Source organism: Dasypus novemcinctus, chromosome 2 (assembly GCF_030445035.2).
Source record: "Dasypus novemcinctus isolate mDasNov1 chromosome 2, mDasNov1.1.hap2, whole genome shotgun sequence".
Classification (NCBI taxonomy): domain Eukaryota; kingdom Metazoa; phylum Chordata; class Mammalia; order Cingulata; family Dasypodidae; genus Dasypus; species Dasypus novemcinctus.
In genome coordinates, this window is record NC_080674.1 from 66,846,904 (window position 1) to 66,866,751 (window position 19,848).

The window sequence follows — 19,848 nt, forward strand, 5'->3', positions numbered from 1 at the left end:
TTACAAGGAAGGCCATTCCTTAGTGATGGCTATTATATAATGACAAATGTTTATAAAACACAATATTTGGGGATATAGCAATTTAAATAATACTTCCAAAGCTTAAAGTTAAAATCATTGCAAAATACTATATACACATATAATACTTTATGAGCCCTCTGCCCTTTTTATCTTATACTTGTTCTCCGGGACCTTACATTTATGGACGACTCTTGAAGTTAATATAGTTAGCCCTACTATCTTATTAAATTTTGAATTACACATCCAATTGCCTTCTGTATATTTCCACTTGGATACTCTACAGGTACCTCGACCTAAACATGTCAGAAGCTGAACTCCTTACTTCTTCAATTAAACTGGATCCACCTTTCTTTCAGTGGGTGGCACCACTATGTTCTCTGACCTTACTAAAGGTAGAAAAAGGGAGAAAAACTTCATTTCCTCTCTTTCATCACTAATATACAATAATTCATCAAATCCTGCTAATTTTATCTCCTGAAAGAGTCTTTAATCCAACCCCAATAACCATCTTCCTAGTTCCAGCTACAGTACTCTCTAGTACAGTAGAAAGATTAGGAGCAATTTTCAAGAGTCAGAGGGCTTGCTTCCAATGCAAGCTTTACTATTTACAATCCATGTGATCTTGGGCAATTTACCTAATCTCTCTGTGTGACAGTTAATTCTTATTTTAAAAGGGGAGTTAATTATGATTATTTGCATTCACAGTACAGAACATGCTCTGGACCATGGTAATACCCCTCAAAAATAATATTAGTAGTATTACCTTGGACAACAGCATGGTTTCCTATGTGAAAGGCATATTACACGCAGCTTCTAGAGCGAGCTCTCTAAAATGAAAATTTTACCATGCCATCACAGTTCAAAATTATTTAGTCATTTCCTACATCCAAAAAATAAAGTGTAAGCTCCCTAATATGTATATAAGTCCCTCTATTATCTACCTTTTGGCTACCTGTCTAGTATCACCTCACAACTTCCTGTTTTTCACACTTCACCCTCCAGCATCATTAAACTCCATGTATCATCATGATACATAATGTGAGTTCATATGTTGGGTGCGTTTGCTCAAAAAACTGCCATAAAAAAATTGTATATCCAATGAAAAGATCCTTCAAAAGTAAAGGTACTCAACAACAGAGCACATATTCTTCTCAAGTAAATATGGATCACTATCTAGGATATGTTAGAAGCAAAGGCAGTGCTGTGAGCCAAATTTATAGTTCTAAAAGCTTACGTTAAAAAGAAGAAAGACTTCAAATCAGACACCTACTCTCAAAACTGTAACAACTAGTAAAAGAAAAGCAAACTAAACCTAAAGTAAGCAGAAGGAGGGAAATAAAGATTAGAGATAAATGAAATAGAATGAACAAAACTAAAAGTTGTTCTTCGAAAGATCAATAAAATTGATAAGCCTTCAGCTAGACTGACAGAAAAAAGAGTGGATAAAAAATAACAAAAATCAGAAATAAAAAGGGATTTATCACTACCAACCCTGCTGAAATAAAAAGGACTATAAGAGGATTTTGTGAACATATGTATGCCAATAAATTAGATAACCTAGATGAAATGAACAAATTCTTAGAAACTACATCGACTCAATAACTGGAAGACCTCAACAAACCAATCACTAGTTAAGACATTGAATCAGTCACCAAAACCTCCCAACAAAGAAAAGCCCAAGACCAGATGGCTTTGCAGAGGAATTTTACCAAACATTCTTAACTCCAATACTGCTCAAGCCCTTCCAAAAATTGAAGAGGATGCAACACTCCATAATTCATTCTCTGAAGGCAACATCACCCTCATACCAAAGCCAGTTAAAGATACCACAAGAAAAGAAAATTACAGACTAATATCTCTTATTAATAGAAATGGAAATATCATCAACAAAATACTAGCAAATCAAATTGAACAGCATACTAAAAGAATTATACATCATGATCAATTGGTATTTATCCCATGTATTCAACAGTGCTTCAAATTAAAAAAATGAATTAATATAATTCATCACATAAAAGAATGATGGGGAAAAAAACACACATACTCATCTCAATTGATGCAGAAAAGGCATTTGACAAAATCCAGCACCACTTCTTGATGAAACCACTTAGAACACTAGGATATAGAAGGAAACTTCCGCAACATGATAAAGGGCATCTATGAAAAACCTACAGTTAACATGCTACTTAACAGTGAACGAGTAACAGCTTTCCCTTTAATATAAGGAACAAGACAAGGATGCCCACTGTCACCAATGTTATTCAACATTGTACTGGAAATATTTTATGAATAAACCTTAAAGACAACATGTTGAATTAAATAAGCCAGATACAAAAGGAAAATATTATATGGTCTCATTGAAAAGAAATAATTAGAATAAGCAAACTCATAGAGTCATAATCTAGAATATAAATTAACAGATGATGATGTGGGGTTAGGGCTTAAAATGTACAGGGTTCCTACTTGGAATGATGGGAATGTTTTCATAATGGATGATAATGATAGCACAACATTGTGAACATAATTAATAGCACCAATATGTATATATGACTGTGGTTATAAGGAGTAATGTTAGCTTTTATATACAGCAAGGCAATTTTAAAAATTAAAAAATCCATTGAACATGGAATGGGTAGTGGAAGATGGTAGTGATAAATACAAACTTAAACCATGTGACCAGTTCCAGAAATGAGGCCTGTAATGGTCATGAATATTTCTTCCTTATTTTAATGAGTATATTTGTATATGTACATAAAACAAATTATCTTTGTTTTCTCCCCTATCTTTTTCCCTTACCATATGACATAGTTTTAGATTCATGTCATAGTACTTAAGGATGTCAAGTTAAAGAATGAATACTACCCAAGGACTTGCACCCTATACTGGAGGGATTTAGTGCATTTAGTTGTATGCAGGAGAACTGAGTATTGTTGGGCAAAAAATATATATTTCTGTTATTGTTTTTATTTAGAGATTAAGTATGGTTTAAGGTGATGTGTATGTGTTGACAAGGAGGGGACTGTGATGGTTAGGCCAATGTGTCAACTTGGCCAGGTAATGGTGCCTGGTTGACAAGCAAAAACTGGGCTAATACATGGGCATTTCATGGACTAGTCATCAGGGAGATGATTGCATAGATGGCTGATTACATCTAAAATCAAATGAGGAGATCTGCTGTCAGCAATGAATGATGTCTCATTCAATTGGTAGAAGACCTTAAATGGAGAAGTGATTTTAGCATTCAGAGAATTTGCAGCTCTACTTCAGACAGCCAGTATCTCCTGGTGAGCTCATCAAGGACCTTCATTGGAGACCCTGGTTTATAGCCTGACCTACAGAATTTGGACTTGTGCAACCCTTCAGTCACATAAGACAATTTTATAAAATCTCAAACTATTTACAGACATATCCTATTGGTTCTGTTGCCCTGGAGAACCCAGACTAATACAGTATTATTTCTTATCTTCAAATTTTTGTAAAAGGTAATTTACTGTAAAAATTAGATTAATAAGGAAGACTTGTGGAATTTATAACATATGAAGAATAACCAAAGAATGGGAGGGAAGAAAAGGAAATATAATACTTTACATTTCAGAAGAAGTGAAATATTACTTATATGTAAACTATGATAAACACTCATGCAAACCATAAAGCAGCCAGAAAATAATAAAATAAGGAGACAAAGCTAATTACTGGATAGTGAAGATAAAATTGAATATTTACAAAATATTAATTTAATTGGAGAAAGAGAATAATGAAACAAAAAACAGATGGGGAAAAGTAGAATACAAATAGCAGTTATATCGATACTTACATTAAATCTAAGTGGACCCAACATAAAACTAGAAGATGGAAATTATCAGACAGAGAAAAAAAAACCCAACTATCAGCTATCAAAGACAAATCCCCTTTAAATATAAAGGCACAGGTAAGTTTAAAGTAACATGATTTTTTAAAAATGTACCATGTAAACAATAAGATGAAAGCTGGAGTAGATTTCACAACATACAGAAATGAATTTCAGAACAAGGAATATTACTTGTTATTAGATAGGATAAAGAGGGCATTTCATCCTGAAAAAAAGGGTTGATTTAGCAAGAAGACATAATAATCCTAAATGTCAATACACCTAATAAGAAAAATTCAAAATATATGAAGTAAAAACTGACAAAACTAAAAGAAGAAATAGATAAATCACCATAAGCATTCATAGATTTCAATACTCTGCTCTCAGTAATTAATAGATCAAGCATAAATATGTAACATACAATGGATCATATGGCAAGTCTCATTGTTAGAAGGGCTAAAATACCGCAGTCTATTATCTGACCACAACCAAATAAGAAATCACAAAAAAATAATTTCAATGGAATGAAAATGAAAATACCACTAACAAAATTTGTGAGATTTCTCTTAAAGCAATGCTCAGAAAGAAATTTATAGCTTTAAGTGTTTATTTAAGGAAAGAAAATAACTACAAAATCAATGAGTCAAAGATCACCAAGGAATACTACCAAAAGCCAGGAATGAAGCATGGAATTGATCCTCTCCTTTTAGAGGAAATGTGGCCCTACTAACACTGATTTCACATGCTAGTGGCCAGAATCATGAAACAATAAATTTCTGTCTTTTAAGTGAAATAGTCTGTATTGTTTTTTTACAGCAGCTCTGCAAATTGAGACAATGAACTAATACTTTGGAAGACAGGATTATAAGAAAAAAAAAGACTCAAAAAGATTTGCCCTATATCTTACAAATAAATTATTAATGTAGAATCTTCCACAAAGAAAACTCAAGGCTCAAATGGCTTTATCAATGAATTTTATGAAACATTTAAAGAAATACCATTGTCCTTAGCTGTAAAATTCTTCCAGAATAGATGGATGGATGGATGGATGGATGGATGGATGGATGGATGGATGGATGGATAGAACTTCCCAAGTCATTTTAAAAGACTAATACTACCCTGATACCAAAACTAGACAAAAGGGGTAGCTATACTAATGTCAGATAAAATGGACTTTAAGCCAGAAACCAAGATAAAGACAAACAAGAGACAAAGAAGGACATTATATATTAATAAAAGGATCAATTCTCCAGAAAGATATAACAATTATAAACATATATTCACCTAATCACAGAGCTCCAAAATACATGAGGTAAATATTGATGAAACTGAAGGGACAAATAGACAATTCTGCAGTAAAAGGTGAAGATTTCAGATGGAAGACTAATAAGAAAAAAGAGAACTTGAACAATATTACAAACCAACTAGACCTAACAGACATATACAGAGTACTGTACCAAACAGCAGAGCATACATTCTTCTCAAGTGCACATCATTCTCTAGGATATACCACAGGTTCAGTCACAAAAAAGTCTTAATAAATTTTAAAAGATTAAAATTATACAAACCATTTTCTTAACCACAACAGAATGAAGCCAGGGTCATAATAAAAGATAAACTGGAAACTTCATGAATATGTGGAAATTAAGTGACATATCCTTAATCAATGAGGCAAAGAAGAAATCACAAGAGAAACTGGGAAATATCTTGAGATCAATGAAAATGAAAACACAATATACCAAAACTTATGGGATGGAGTGAAGACAGTGCTCAGAAGGAATTTATAGCTATGCATGTAAATATATAAAAAAAGAAGAAAGATCTCAAATCAGTAAACTCACGTCACATCTGGATGAATTTGAAAAACAAGAGCAAAATAAGCATAAAATAAGTAGAAGGAAAGAAATAATAAATATTATAGTGGAGATAAATGAAACAGAGAATAGAAAACAAGAGAAATAATAAATGAAACCAAGTTGGCTTTTTGAATGGATCCATATTATCGACCAATCTTTAACCAGACTGACAAAGAGAAAGAGCACAAGTAACTAAGATCAAAAATGAAAGGGGGAACATTACTACTGATCTTGCAGAAATTAAAAGGATTATCAGAGAATATATGAACAATTTTTTTTTGCTAACAAATAAGATAATCTAGAGGAAATGACAAATTCCTAGACACACGCAACTTACCTAAACTAACTCAAGTAGAAATAGATCTCAAAAGACCTATAACAAGTAAAGGAATTGAATCAGTAATCAAAAATTCCCAATGAAGAAAAGTTAAGGACCAGAGAGATTCACTGGTGAATTTTATTAAACACTCAAAAAAGAATTAACACCAATCCTTCTCAAACTTTTCCAAAAAATTCTATGTAGCCAACATTACTCTAATAGCAAAGCCATTTAAAGACATTACAAAAAAAGAAAACTACAGGCCAATTTCCCTTATGAATATAGATGTAAAAACCTCAACAAAATACAGAAAATCAAATTCAACAACATATTAAAAGAATTGTATACAAGACCAAGTGGGACTTATCCCAGGAATGCAAAGGTGTTTCAAAACAGGAAAATTGATCAATGTAAATGCACCCTTTTAACAAAATAAGTGAAAAAACACATGATCACCTCAAATGATTTATAAAAAAAGGCATCTGACAAAATAAAAACCTGTTCATGATAAAAAACTCAGAAAAATGGGAATAGAAGGGAACTTTCTCAACACATAAAGGACATATATAAAAAACCCACAGCAACATTATATTCAGTGATGAAAGGTGAGGAACAGGACAGGATGCTCATTTTCACAACTGTTCAACATTTGCTCCTTGTTAGAGCAAATAGGCAAGAAAAAAATAAAAGGCATGTAAATTGGAAAGGAGGAAATAAAACTCTCTTGATTCTCAGATGACATGATCCTTTACACAGAAAATCCCAAAGTATCCACAAGAAAACTGCTAGACTGATAAAAAAATTCAATAAAGTTGGAGGCTACAAGATAAAAATGCAAAAGTCAGTTGTGTTCCTATGCACCAGCAAAGAATATTATGAAATGGAAATTCAAGTGATCCCATTCACAATAGCTCCTAATAACATAAGGATAAATTTAACCAAGGAAATGAAGGATTTGTACACTTGAGAACTACAAAAAATGCGGAAATAAATAAAAGACCTAAACAATTGGCAAGACATCCAGTATTCATGGATAGAAAGACAATGTCATTAAGAGATCAGTGCTACCCAAATCTATCTAGTTTTCAAAGCAACACTATCAAAATCCCAGCAGGCTTTTTTACAGAAATGGAAAAGCCAATTCTCAATTAATATGGAATGGTAAAGGCCCCTATAGCCAAATCAATATTGCAAAGGAAGAACAAAGTTGGAGGTCTCATAATTCTCAACTTCAAAACTTACTACAAATCTACAGTAACCAAATTCATATAGTACTGGCTTAGGATAGACATATAGACCAAGGAATAGAAGTCAGAGTTCAGAAAAAAAACCACACATTATAGACAACTGATTGTTGATACAGATTACAAGTACATTAACTGAGGAAAGAATGGTCTCTTTGACAAATGGTGTTGGGAAAACTGGATAGGCACTTGAAAAAAGAATGAAATTGAACTCCTACCTCACATCATATACAAAATTTAAATGGGATCAAAGATCTAAATATAAGAGTTAAACACATAAAACTCCTAGAAGATAACAAGAGTGAATATAATGTACAGCAAAAGGACGAGAAACACTGTGGTAAACACAAGTTTATATCTCTACACAATTACTGTCACCCTTAAAGAAAATTCCTAAATAATTCACTGTTTTTCTATTTGACCAACTCTTCTGCCTCATCAGTTATCTTAAAATCGAATTTCTTGCACCAGTAAATAAATGTCAGCTGGTTTCTTCTCTTCCCTCTAACCCTACTTCCATCTGATCATACCATACATTTTCACTTCTATTCAGCAATGAAAGTATCTGGAACAATCTGTAAGTACAATGTACTTAGTAAACAAGAATATTTTCCATTGAATGAAAAGTTGAATCATAAGTCCATTTCTTGAAAAATTATTTATAGAGTGCTTATTATGTGCCAGGGTCTATGTTAATTGTTCTTTCCCGAGCCATATACATAATAGCTATGACTCATTAAAATGGAAACATCCAAGATGATGCAGAATTGCTATGAGAAACCATTAATAGCCTATGCTCTTGCAAGAATGGTGAGAGGAGACAAGTTTCAAAAGCTATGCATGTAGGACTGGGAAATGACCCCCAGGACTAGAAAGCATTCTTAGTTGGATGACACAAGAATGATTGGAGGGAGGGTGGACTGGGGTGAGGGTAGGAAGACAGGAAAGCAGTGAGGGAGAAAGAAAGGAAGGAAAGAAAGTATATTAAATTGGTTATAAGAGCCAAGTGTATAGCAAAACACTTTCCTAATATAACACCAAACTACCAAGAACTGGCCACCATCAGAAAGTCAGTCAACTGGAGAAATATTTTCTGCACATGGGTAAGTTTTTTTTTTAAAGTCTGAAGACATATTAAATTTTTCTTTAGAGAAATTTACTGCCAACTAGCCAATTTTTAAATGTGTCTCCTCTAAGCAAAATAAAGTCTTACCAAGTAGGAAGCTGGCACTCAACCACTGAGCCACATCGGCTCCCCTGAGTCTGTTTGTTTGTTTGTTTTGTTTTTAGGATGCATCAGGAACCAAACCCAGGACCTCACATTTGGGATGTGGGCACTCAACTGCTTCAGCCACATCTGCTCCCCCTTACAATGCTTTTTAAAGGTATACAGCATTGTAATTTTTTCGCCCCACAACACAGAGATACCATGCTTAATATTCTAATATGTTGCAGAAAATCTTTAAACTGACCTTTATTTAACACTGGGATTAACCAATGTTCATCACCATTCCCTCTATAAATTATAATGACCAGCAAAAAACTGGCAAGTGAATATATATTTATGTTTTATGCTAAAAGTAAATGTTACATGTATTTTTCTTAAATCTAGATAAAGGCATTAAAATAAATGTACAAACCAATATCTCTCAAGAACATATTCAGAAAAATCCATGGCAAAATTTTAACAAATTGGATTCAGCAATTTATCGAAAGGGTAATACACCAAGACTTAGTGAGATTTATCCAGGAATGCAAATTTGGTTAACAACCTGAAATCAAGTAATGTAATACATCATATAAACAGAATAATGGACAAAAACTACACCATCATTTTAATAGGTACAGAAAAGCATTTGACAAAATCCAAAAGCCTTTCATGACAAAAACTCTATAAACAAGGACTAGAAAGGAACTCCTTCAACCTGATAAAGGGTATCCATGAGAAACCAGCTGCTAATATCATACTTAATGGTGAATGTCTACTTTCACCATTTCCTTTCAACATTGTTTTGAAGGTCCTAGCCAATATTATAAGTCAAGAAATTGTGAAAAAATTTAAAATTGGAAGGAAGAAATGAAAATTTAGAGATGCTATGCACATCATAAAATGTTCTATCATATCTACAAAAAAAATTCTACAAGTATTAATAAGTGTGTTTAAAAGGTCACAGGAGGGAAACGGACTTTGGCCCAGTGGTTAGGGCGTCCGTCTACCATATGGGAGGTCCGCGGTTCAAACCCCGGGCCTCCTTGACCCGTGTGGAGCTGGCCATGCGCAGTGCTGATGCGCGCAAGGAGTGCCGTGCCACGCAAGGGTGTCCCCCGCGTGGGGGAGCCCCACGCGCAAGGAGTGCGCCCGTGAGGAAAGCCGCCCAGCGTGAAAAGAAAGAGCAGCCTGCCCAGGAATGGCACCACCCACACTTCCCATGCCGCTGAGGACAACAGAAGCGGACAAAGAAACAAGACGCAGCAAACAGACACCAAGAACAGACAACCGGGGGGGGGGGGAGGGGGGGGGGGAATTAAATAAATAAATAAATCTTTAAAAAAAAAAGGTCACAGGATTCTATTTTTATGTATCAGAAACTGAAACTTAAATTAAAAAAAAATTTACAATAGCATTAAAAAACATTTACAATTGCATTAAAAAACATGAAATATTAGGGGAAGGTTTAACAAAACATACTAAAGACTGTACACCAAAAATATAATACATTGCTGAAAGAAATCAGTAGACTCAATATTGTTAAGACTTAAATTCTTCTCCAAATTGATTTATGGGTTCAATGCAATCCCAAAACAAAATCCCAGTAGAATTTTTCATAGAATAAGCTAACAAACTTTAAAGTTTAAATGGACATACAAAGAAAATAATCCAATTTTGAAGAAAAAAAAATGCCTCCAATGTTGGAGGACTTCCAGTCTATTATTTCAAAACTTACTATAAAATAATCAAGACTGCACAGTAATGGCATAAGGATAGCTATATAAATCAATGGAACAGAATTAAGACAGTCTTCTTAACAAATTGTTCTAGAATATCTGGATAGTCATATGGAAAATTTGAACTTCATCTCTTGCCTCATACCATACATAAAAATTAATTCAGAATGGATCACAGATTGAAATATAAAAGCTAAAACATCTAGAAGACAACATAGAAGATCTTCATAATCAAGACTAGTTAAAACTTCCTTAGGACACAAAAAACACAAACCATAAAAGAAAGAAAAAGGAAAATTAGACTTCATCAAAATTTTAAAATTCTGCTTTTTTAAGACACCATTAAGAATATGGAATACATGGGAAGTGGAAGTGGCTCAACTGAAAAGAGCATCCACCTACCATATGGGAGGTCCAGGGTTCAAACCCAGGGCCTCCTGGCCCATGTGGTGACCTGGCCCACACTCAGCACTGCCACGTGCAAGGAGTGCACCCTGCATTGAGCCGCCCCATGTTAGAACAGCGCAACCCGCCTAAGAGTGGTGCTACACACTGAGGGCTGACTTAGCAAGATGACACAATCAAAAAGAGACACAGATTTCCAGGGCCGCCGAGAATACAAGCGGACACAGAAGAATACACAGCAAAAGGACATAAAGAGCAGACAATGGTGGAGGAGGAGGGGCAGAAATAAATAAAATAAATCTTAAAAAAAAAAAGAATATGGAATACAAACAAGAGACAATAACACATGCTGATAAGGACCTAAAATAATCAGAACTCTCATACATTGTCTTTGGGAATGCAAAATGGTACAATCACTTTTGAAAAAGTTTGTCTGTTATAAACTAACACTTACTATATTGCCAACAATGCCATCCAAGACAAATGAAAGTAAATGCCCATACAAATAGATGAATGTTGACAGCAGTTCTATCCATAGTAAGTCAAAACTGAAAACAACCAAATTAGTGTATGTTTCTTATTTGCCTTCCTTTACGAAAGTTCTGTACTAATCAATCATTTAAAGACACTTAGGAGGGAAACAGATGTGCTCAACCAACTAGGCTCCCATCTACCATATAGGAGATCCAGGGTTTGATGCCCAGGGCCTCCTGGTGAAGCTAAGCTGGCCCACACCGAGTGCCAGCCCATGTGGGAATGTGGTCCCACGAAGGAGAGCCGCCCTGCGTGGGAATGCCGACTTGCATGGCAAAGCTGCCCCATACAGGAGTGCCCGCTGACATGGACAGCTAACACAACAAGATTATGCAACAAGAGACACAGAGGAGAGAAAATAAGGAGACGTAGCAGAACAGGGGAGCTGAAGTGGCACAAGAGAGTAATCGTCTCTCTCCCACTCTGGAAGTTCCCAGGATCGGCTCCCAGAGCCGCCTAAGAAGAATACAAGCAGACACCAAAGAACACACAGTAAATGGACACAGAGAGCAGACAATGGGGGGGGGGGGGGGGGAGGAGGGAGACAGGAGGGATGGGGGGATGGGGCGAGAAATAAATTTTAAAAAATAAATCTTAAAAAAAAAAAGATACTTTCAGCAAGAGAAGGGAAGGAAGGATGCAAGAGAGCAAGGGTTAGAGATTCCTAACACTGGCAATCTAATTTACAATTTTACTCTGAAGACATGCCATACTTCTGCTTTTAAAAAACACTCACCTTCTAACCAATATTCTATAGAAGTACACAACTATGGATAAGACAAAACATTAATAATGATTTCCAAAAGTAAGACCAATATATTCCTAGAGCTTTCCATGTAATTTTTTTTAATTCTTAAATTTTTAAAAATTCTCTTAAAGTCAGTTATAGTTCATTCAGTCCTATTAATTAACAAATGGGTTAAGCCACAAATCCTACTCTTTTGGAGTGTGAAAACTTAAAACAAATACAATAGTAAAGGGAATAGTATAGTGAATCTTCATTACACATCATCAAGACTACTACTCTTGCTTCATCTTTCCCTTTTTCTCTTATCTTTTAAAAGCAAATCTCAGACATGCTGCCATTTCATGCCTATAAACTTTAATACACATCCCTAAAAAATATCAATATTTTAAAGACACTTTCTTAAGGTTCTTTTTGTACAGTTTGGATTTTACTAAATAGCCTTCTCAATTTGCTAGATATTTGGTTGAATTCTTGCTATGTGTGGCAGTTCAGTATTGTTTATGAATTCCAAAAATAGGTACTGAATTGTGTTTGTAAACTGGTCTGTTCCTTTGGGCATATTAGACTGTATTAAATTCAGAGGTTTCACTTTTACTTGATTAAATTATGATTAGGATTTTGATTCGGCCACATCAGTAGGATGCTGAGTCCCTACCCACACACATTTTCTCACAGAGAAAATGACATGGCAGAGCAGAGAGTTGGAGTTTTGATGTTGGAGCCCTGGGAAGTAAATGCATGGAGAAGGAGAACAGAGGAAAAGAGACAGTTCTATTAGACAGAATCCTGTGGCCTTGGGAAAAGTGATGAGCTATTTGCCTGATAGTTTGCAGCTACAGAGACCAGAGCCTTGGGCAGTTGATCTCGGAGAGAAACAAGCCCCAGGAGAGAGACGACTTATCCCAGGCTACAGCTGATATCAGAAAAAGGTGGGACCATGGACCCTAGAGGAAGAGGAAGGCTGAACTTCACAGACATTGCCTGCCATCTTGCCCAAAATGTGGCAAATGACTTTGGGTGAGAAAATACCTTGAGTTGCACTCTCTAGGGCCTTGTGACTATAAGCTTCTACTGCCCAAAAATACCCATTATAAAAGCCAACAAAGTTCTGGTAATTTACATCAGCACCCCTTTGGCTGACTAATATACTACCCTTCTTCAACATCATGGTCTTTATAATTTCTGAAACAGGCAACTACATAATTAATAAAAATAATAGTATTTCAAAAAAGTGTTCTTTCCTGTAAAATTTCATTAAATGCCTTGGGTTTATAGCCTAAATTAAAGCTAGACATGTCTTTAAAATATAATATAAACCTCAATTTTTCATTTGACAAGAAAGCTAATTTCGGGAAGTGGACTTGGCCCAGTGGTTAGGGCGTCCATCTACCACATGGGAGGTCCGCAGTTCAAACCCCGGGCCTCCTTGACCAGTGTGCAGCTGGCCCATGCGCAGTGCTGATGCACGCAAGGAGTGCCCTGCCATGCATGGGTGTCCCCTGAGTAGGGGAGCCCCACACACAAGGAGTGCACCCCGTAAGGAGAGCTGCCCAGGGCGAAAGAAAGTGCAGCCTGCCCAGGAATGGTGTCGTTCACATGCAGAGCTGACACAACAAGATGACGCAACAGAAAGAAACACAGATTCCTGTGCCGCTGACAACAACAGAAGCGGACAAAGAAGACGCAGCAAATAGACACAGAGGACAGACAACTGGGGCGGGGGAAAAAGGGGAGAGTCATAAATAAAATATATAAATCTTAAAAAAAAAAAAAAGAAAGCTAATTTCTCATTTTCACAATTGGAAAAAGAAAACAGTGGTCACCAAGGCCTAGGCAAAGAAAAAGTTACCCTACAGCTGTCTGAAATGGATGTTATATTCCTACCCAAGTATACATTGGTCTCAAAACCACATTGTATAAAATTTAAAGAGAATTAGAAAATATTCACAGTAGAGTGATTCAGTAAGGATTCTTTCTCAATTATTCATGCTCAAATACCATTCTTCATTGTAATGACTCTGTAGATATCATCACATCATTTAATAACCATTCCACTAAAATATCAGTATACTCTATCTGTCTATATTTACCATACCTATTTTCTAGTTTCAGGAAGACTAGATATCACTGTATTGTATGGTGACAAGAGTTATGACAGAGTTGACTTCCTAAGTCTTTAGAGCAAAACCCTAAGGAATTTTCATCCTTGAAACAGATTTGCCCTAACTGACCAAATAATGATTTAACACATTGAAAAAGAGAGTGTGTTAACCATATTCTGCCTATTTGTCTGAAAAAGGAGAATAGAGGAATAGGCACATGGTCATTAACTAGATATGGAAAAAAAGTTAACTAATTTGTGGGGGGAGAGGGGGTCTGTTACATAATATTTTTGCATGGAAGCCTTTCTTTTAGCTCTCAGTCAAAGGATTTTGTGGAATTTTCTCCCCCTTTCTCCTTTTAACACTCACACTTTGGAACAGGTAAAAATTCTTCTGCAATTCTTTTACATTAAGATACAAACCATTCATCTTAGGAAGACTTCAAAGGAATTACCCATAAAGTCAAGGAAAAAATCTGGAAGGACCTGTTAGTAAAATAGGAAGCCTATTTTACTGTGAGGTGGCCCAGTTATAATCTTAATAAAACATACAAAGAGATGAAGCCACCTCAACTATTTAAGTACATACAGGAATGGGACTTGTATGTGTTGACATTGAATAACTTGTGTCTGCATGATGTATCAGTGCTCTCATATACATATTATTCACCTGCTGTATGTTACTTATCCTAACCCTTCAATATAATTGAATTTAACAGATACTATTAAATTCAATCTGGTTGCGTAAGATTATGATAGTCATAAAAAAGCCAGGCTTTTAAGTGAATTGAAGGTAACTGCCTGGCTTTCCCCCTTTGTTCTCTTGTTGTTTATTACAATGGAAACTAGAATACCAGTATTTTTCATACTTCATTCATTTAGGTGTAATATTGATTTTTCCTGTGTCTAAATCAAATCAATTTAAAATTTGGTTGTTACTTGAATTTATACATAAATCAATATCAATTTTATAAAATTTGAATTGCAATTTTTAAAATAATGCAACAGACTAACCCAATTTTACTTTCCAATTAGGAAAAAAAAGATGAACTACACATATAGCTCAGAAATTACCTCTGAGGCAGGTGCATAATAAACATTCATTTCCTTTTTTTTTTCCCTCTTCCATTTTGTAAAACTTAAATCATAGAAATGTCAGGAGTTCTTGCAAATAGGCTACTTCTTTTAGCTCAAAAGTCTGAGAATTTTTTTCAGTTTTCTCTCATTTTCCTGTTAGCCAGATACAGCTGACCACTTGCTAAATGTCAATAGTTTCTACTTTAGCAGAAAGGGGCTTTCCTGATAAAGAACTTAATCTGTTAGTGAATTGGAGGTTTTTTGTTTAGTTTTTACCTTTATAAGAATGTCAGAAAACGAGAAATGGACTAAAAGTACATCAACTTTCAGTCCTAGAAATACAAATGTTTGAAATAGGGAAAGAAATGTTCAAATTTCTCTGTCTCCACATGAAAAGGGTTTTACTTACTATTGCCTACTATTTGAAACAAAAGATTTTATTCTGATTCAGGAAAGACAGAAAGAAGTCATAAGATAGTTATCCTTTGGTGTTGATTTATTTAAAACAGTTATTAAAAACTCTAGGTCCCCCTAAAAAGAAGTGAGGCTATCTCACTACACTTGTAACAACAGTTGTTTGTTTTGTTTTTTCTTCAGTGACATACATGTGCACCTGAAAATACAAGCTACATTGCAATGGCTGCACAAACTTTATGCCTGGAAAAGGTATGCTCATAAGCTGCATTGAGGGTGAAAAATAAAAGTACATTTTATGGTAGTGGTGTCAATGACAACTTAAAATACATGTTTTGTCACTTGAGGGAAAAAAAGATATTTTAAATAATTTGACTCTATAAAGAATTGGGTGTGGAGGAGACTGTGCTAAAGCAAATCGTTTCAAACTTATATAATGAAACAAGTGTGGTGCATTCACCACTGATGACACTAATCGTTGAATCAGATATATTATTTAACAAGTCTCTAGTTCTTAGGATAATTTATCCTAATGCCCAAAATCATGGGTATCATATCATGTAGAGGACAACATTCTCCTTTGAAATTAGACAAAAAAGCAGAAAAATATGGTTGAGCACAAGCATTCCACACAGTAGTTACCAGTTGCTCAAAAGAGTGGCATTCTAAAATTTATTTTGATTTTCTTAAACTCACTCACTTGTGACCAATCTCATGTGCAATTGTAAAAGCTGAACCCAGGCCAATGTCTTCATTAATGCTGCAGCTCCTTTCAGGCTCACACATTCCAGCCACAGAGGCCAAGCCTGAATAAACAGAAGGAGACACAAAGGGTCAAGCCAAGGTGTTTCAGTTTTAAAAAACCCATACTTATAAATGCCTGGATTCTTTTTAATAACCTCCTTGACAGAAGGAGCAGTTGGCAAAAGGTTAACTTTCGAGTCATTTGCAAAATCACTGGGGGGAATTTCACTTTGCCGGCTAGACATTAATATTTTTTGAACTGCAGTCAGTGCTGGAAAATGTCTAGACTAGGGGTTAGATTTATAAATTTTACTTCTGGTAACTTGGGACCACCTAGTAACTTGAGCCAGAAGAGGGAATTCAAGAAAGCATTTCTATTTTAACATTCTTCAGGCTACAGAAAGCAAAATATATCCACATTATTTTTCTAAAGAGATCTGTTTAAGTTTAGTGGGCTCATAAAAATATACAAGCATCTTTCTTGTTACCCCAAAAAAAAGGGAATCACAATGGTTTTTTAAATGACATTTTTATGAAAACAAAAATGATTCAAAAGAGAAAAAGAACTGCTAAAGATGGGAGGTTTTTGTATTTTTTTATCTTCTAAAATAAGTTCTGATTGTGAACTCAAGAATTTCTTTAAGCATTTTAATGGTAGGAAAGTCATTCACACATTGATTGCAGGTATCCTTTCTCCCATCCCCATTCAATGTATCAATTCTACTAATAAAGCAAAGACTATGGTGTTAATTTGTTGGTTCTAGTGAAACACTGTTACTCAAGGTATTCTTCTCTTGGGAATTTTATTATGTAGAAGCTTTAATATTCACTTCCAAAAGAATATCACTCTCTGTATAGAACTTTTTAAAAAGTGCTTAGAAAAAAAGAAATTTTGTGCGAGTTAAAAAACGTCAGATGCCATATCATACTTAACACACAGACTAAAAGTTGTTTTGAAGAAATTGAAGGAAAATTAGGAAAAGCATTACCTATGTTAGTAGTCTATTATCTTGATTCAAATTAATAATTACCTTTCCACCAACATGATTTTAATTCAATTTAGTGAATATTAAGTGCAAGAAGCAGTGTTCTGTGCCAAGGATAACTTCCCTGTCGTGACAAGGAAAAACCATTCAATCCAGATTTTTACTAATAGGGAAGCTCTAGAAGTTATTTTTCTCTGTATCTAACATAAAATATCAACATAACCACAATGGAACAGAGTTCAGATTAGTGCTAGAGTTACCAATGGACTGTTTGCTTTTCCTACTACATTCTGTGGAAGAGTGGGAGGTGGGGAAAAGGTTGATTTCTGCCTTACAGAGCTGTTACAAATACTGTTGACACCTGCATTCTGCCCTTCCATTCACTTAGATGTTTTAGGACATGGAAAAGAGGAAGTAGAAAGAGGGAGAGAAGCTGGGGCAAGATGACTTAAAGTTTGTTGTTGTTGGTTAATCAGAAATTGTTCATAAATGTCATTCCAAACTCCACTGAGAGTAAGAGAGAGAGAATAAAATTTTTAAAATGCATTACAAGATTTTTCATTATATGATTTTAAGCTACTTGAGGTTCAATGCAGCCCATCAGATGGGAAGAATAAAGCCACTGTTTGAATACATTTTGTGTTTAGGCTTTATGAAATGTAATAAAAACAGAATTAATAAGAATAATTATTGTTAAATTAATATTTCGCAGATTTTCCAAGGCATATTGTTCTTTGGTTAGCTTGTCTTTGGTATGTGCCATGTGGCTGTATTTTTTAATTGAAAATTCTCAATGACTCCCCAAGGTACACTTGTGATCACAGAATTCCCTCTGGCATTTGATAAATAATCGTTAGCTCTACCAAAAGAAGAACTTAGGAAAGAACATATTTTGGAAATAGCTATTACTAGTTGAGAGTACAAAGGTAAATCTTAGCTAAAATGAACAAGCATTTTAAATACTAATGTACTTTCACAACCCCCCCCCCCCCCATTTCTGTATTCCTATAAAAATGAAGGTGTTAAAATTCTTACATGTAATTGTGTCAATAGGGGTTTGTTTACTATTTGGGTCATTTACATTTCCTCACTTTGAGGCCACAGTTTGCACCCTTCAACCTATGAGGCCATGTTACCACTAGTCATCAGAGGTATTAAGTAAAAGGATATGGATAAAACCAATTTATAATGGTTCATAATTTGAAAAATAATTTGTCCTGAGCTTGAAAGTTCATTGAGATGTACTCAACTATTAATGTATTTATTCTAGAAATTAATAAACTATCAAAGTTGGGACAGATTATTTTGAAAAAAATAAAAGGAGGGGTAGGGTAAGGAAATATCTAAAATCTCCTTAGGCAATGACAAAAAAGGTACAAAAATGTACAAAAAAAGAAGCAGTATTGCTAATGTCAAAATGAAGAACAAATAATTTCAGTGTAAATAAATATTCTATCCACAGAAAAGCAGAACTGTATTGTTCATATCCATATATACATATATAATTACCTGTATAGAAGGTATATGCAATATGCATATTCCCACTATAAAAAGAAAGACAAGCTCTAGCTTATATGTATTCCTGTTTTGAGGCTTAGTGTCTACTGTATCTAAAGCACTTAGTAAATGCTTATAGAATGTGAACAGGAGTAAATTAACCAGTATAGCTAATTTCCACAATAAAATAATACCAGTTTATTTGTATAGTAACTTCTTTACTAAACACCTTTAAATTTTCTACTATATGTGATTTTAACAAAATCCCAGTAGCTAATGGGAAAATATTATTCCTACTTTACAGATAAGTGAATTGAGGAGCAAAGAGTTCAAATAACCCGTACAGGGTAATGCACTGAAACTACCAAAGCTAGTTGTCAGTTTCCAGTTCAGGGCCCACCCCCTTCATTGGATTATGCTGGTCCTGTTAACCTAAAACACTAGAAAGAAAATCTTTTTGATGTGAGCTCTTTCAGCAAAGAGAGATTTCTGCAGCTATGCTTTTTAACTAATAAACATCCCCACTCGGCACTGGCTAAATGGGATTTCTTCTTTAGCCATTAATCCCGAGGGAAATGGGTGGCAGACGCTGGTAAAGCAGGTAAAACCATCAAGATTTTCAGTCTCAGAAGAGATGTTTCACTGAACTTCCCAGAAAGTTGGGTAACACCCTTTCTCCCACCTCCACTTGAATTTGATCTTCCCCAAATCCTTATGAGGTACATAGGAAGAGTTTTCATAATTATTAAGAAAACAGAGACTTTCCATAGAGAAACCGGAGAATTTACCTTCAATTGCTTTATTTCAGAATCTGTAAAAGGTCTCTGTGACACTAAAGAATTCATTATAAGAAAAAAGCACTTGTTCCTTAAAAGTGGAATAATTTGCTCTATTGTATTTGTAACTTTTTTTTGAAACAATATAAAATTAGGGTCTGTAACAAAATGTGAATTTATAAATTCTAGAATAATACAGAAATGCTTTTATAAAACAAATGATTTTGGAGGAACACAAGAAAGACAATATTTTCCCTTCTCTCTATCTGGTTATAATGATTTTTAATGTTTTGTTTTTAATTTGTTTTGTTTTCTTCTCATTGAGGTACTACA

General features: G+C 34.7%; 1 protein-coding gene across 8 annotated transcripts in view; it reads right to left on the minus strand.

Annotated features, from left to right (window-relative positions):
- Window positions 1-19,848, minus strand: part of ADAMTS6 (ADAM metallopeptidase with thrombospondin type 1 motif 6) — a 313,210-nt gene that overhangs the window by 172,736 nt on the left and 120,626 nt on the right. For 7 of the 8 annotated variants that reach the window (XR_011645856.1, XM_071208283.1, XM_058309311.1 and 4 more), the window contains one exon: window positions 16,213-16,318. The exons of the other annotated variant lie outside the window; for it this stretch is intronic. Coding sequence is in view for 6 of the 7 variants with exons in the window: in XM_071208283.1 (XP_071064384.1) it covers window positions 16,213-16,318 (106 nt within the window). In the remaining variant the exon portion in view is untranslated. The remainder of the gene's footprint in view (window positions 1-16,212; window positions 16,319-19,848) is intronic. 8 annotated transcript variants of the gene reach the window in all.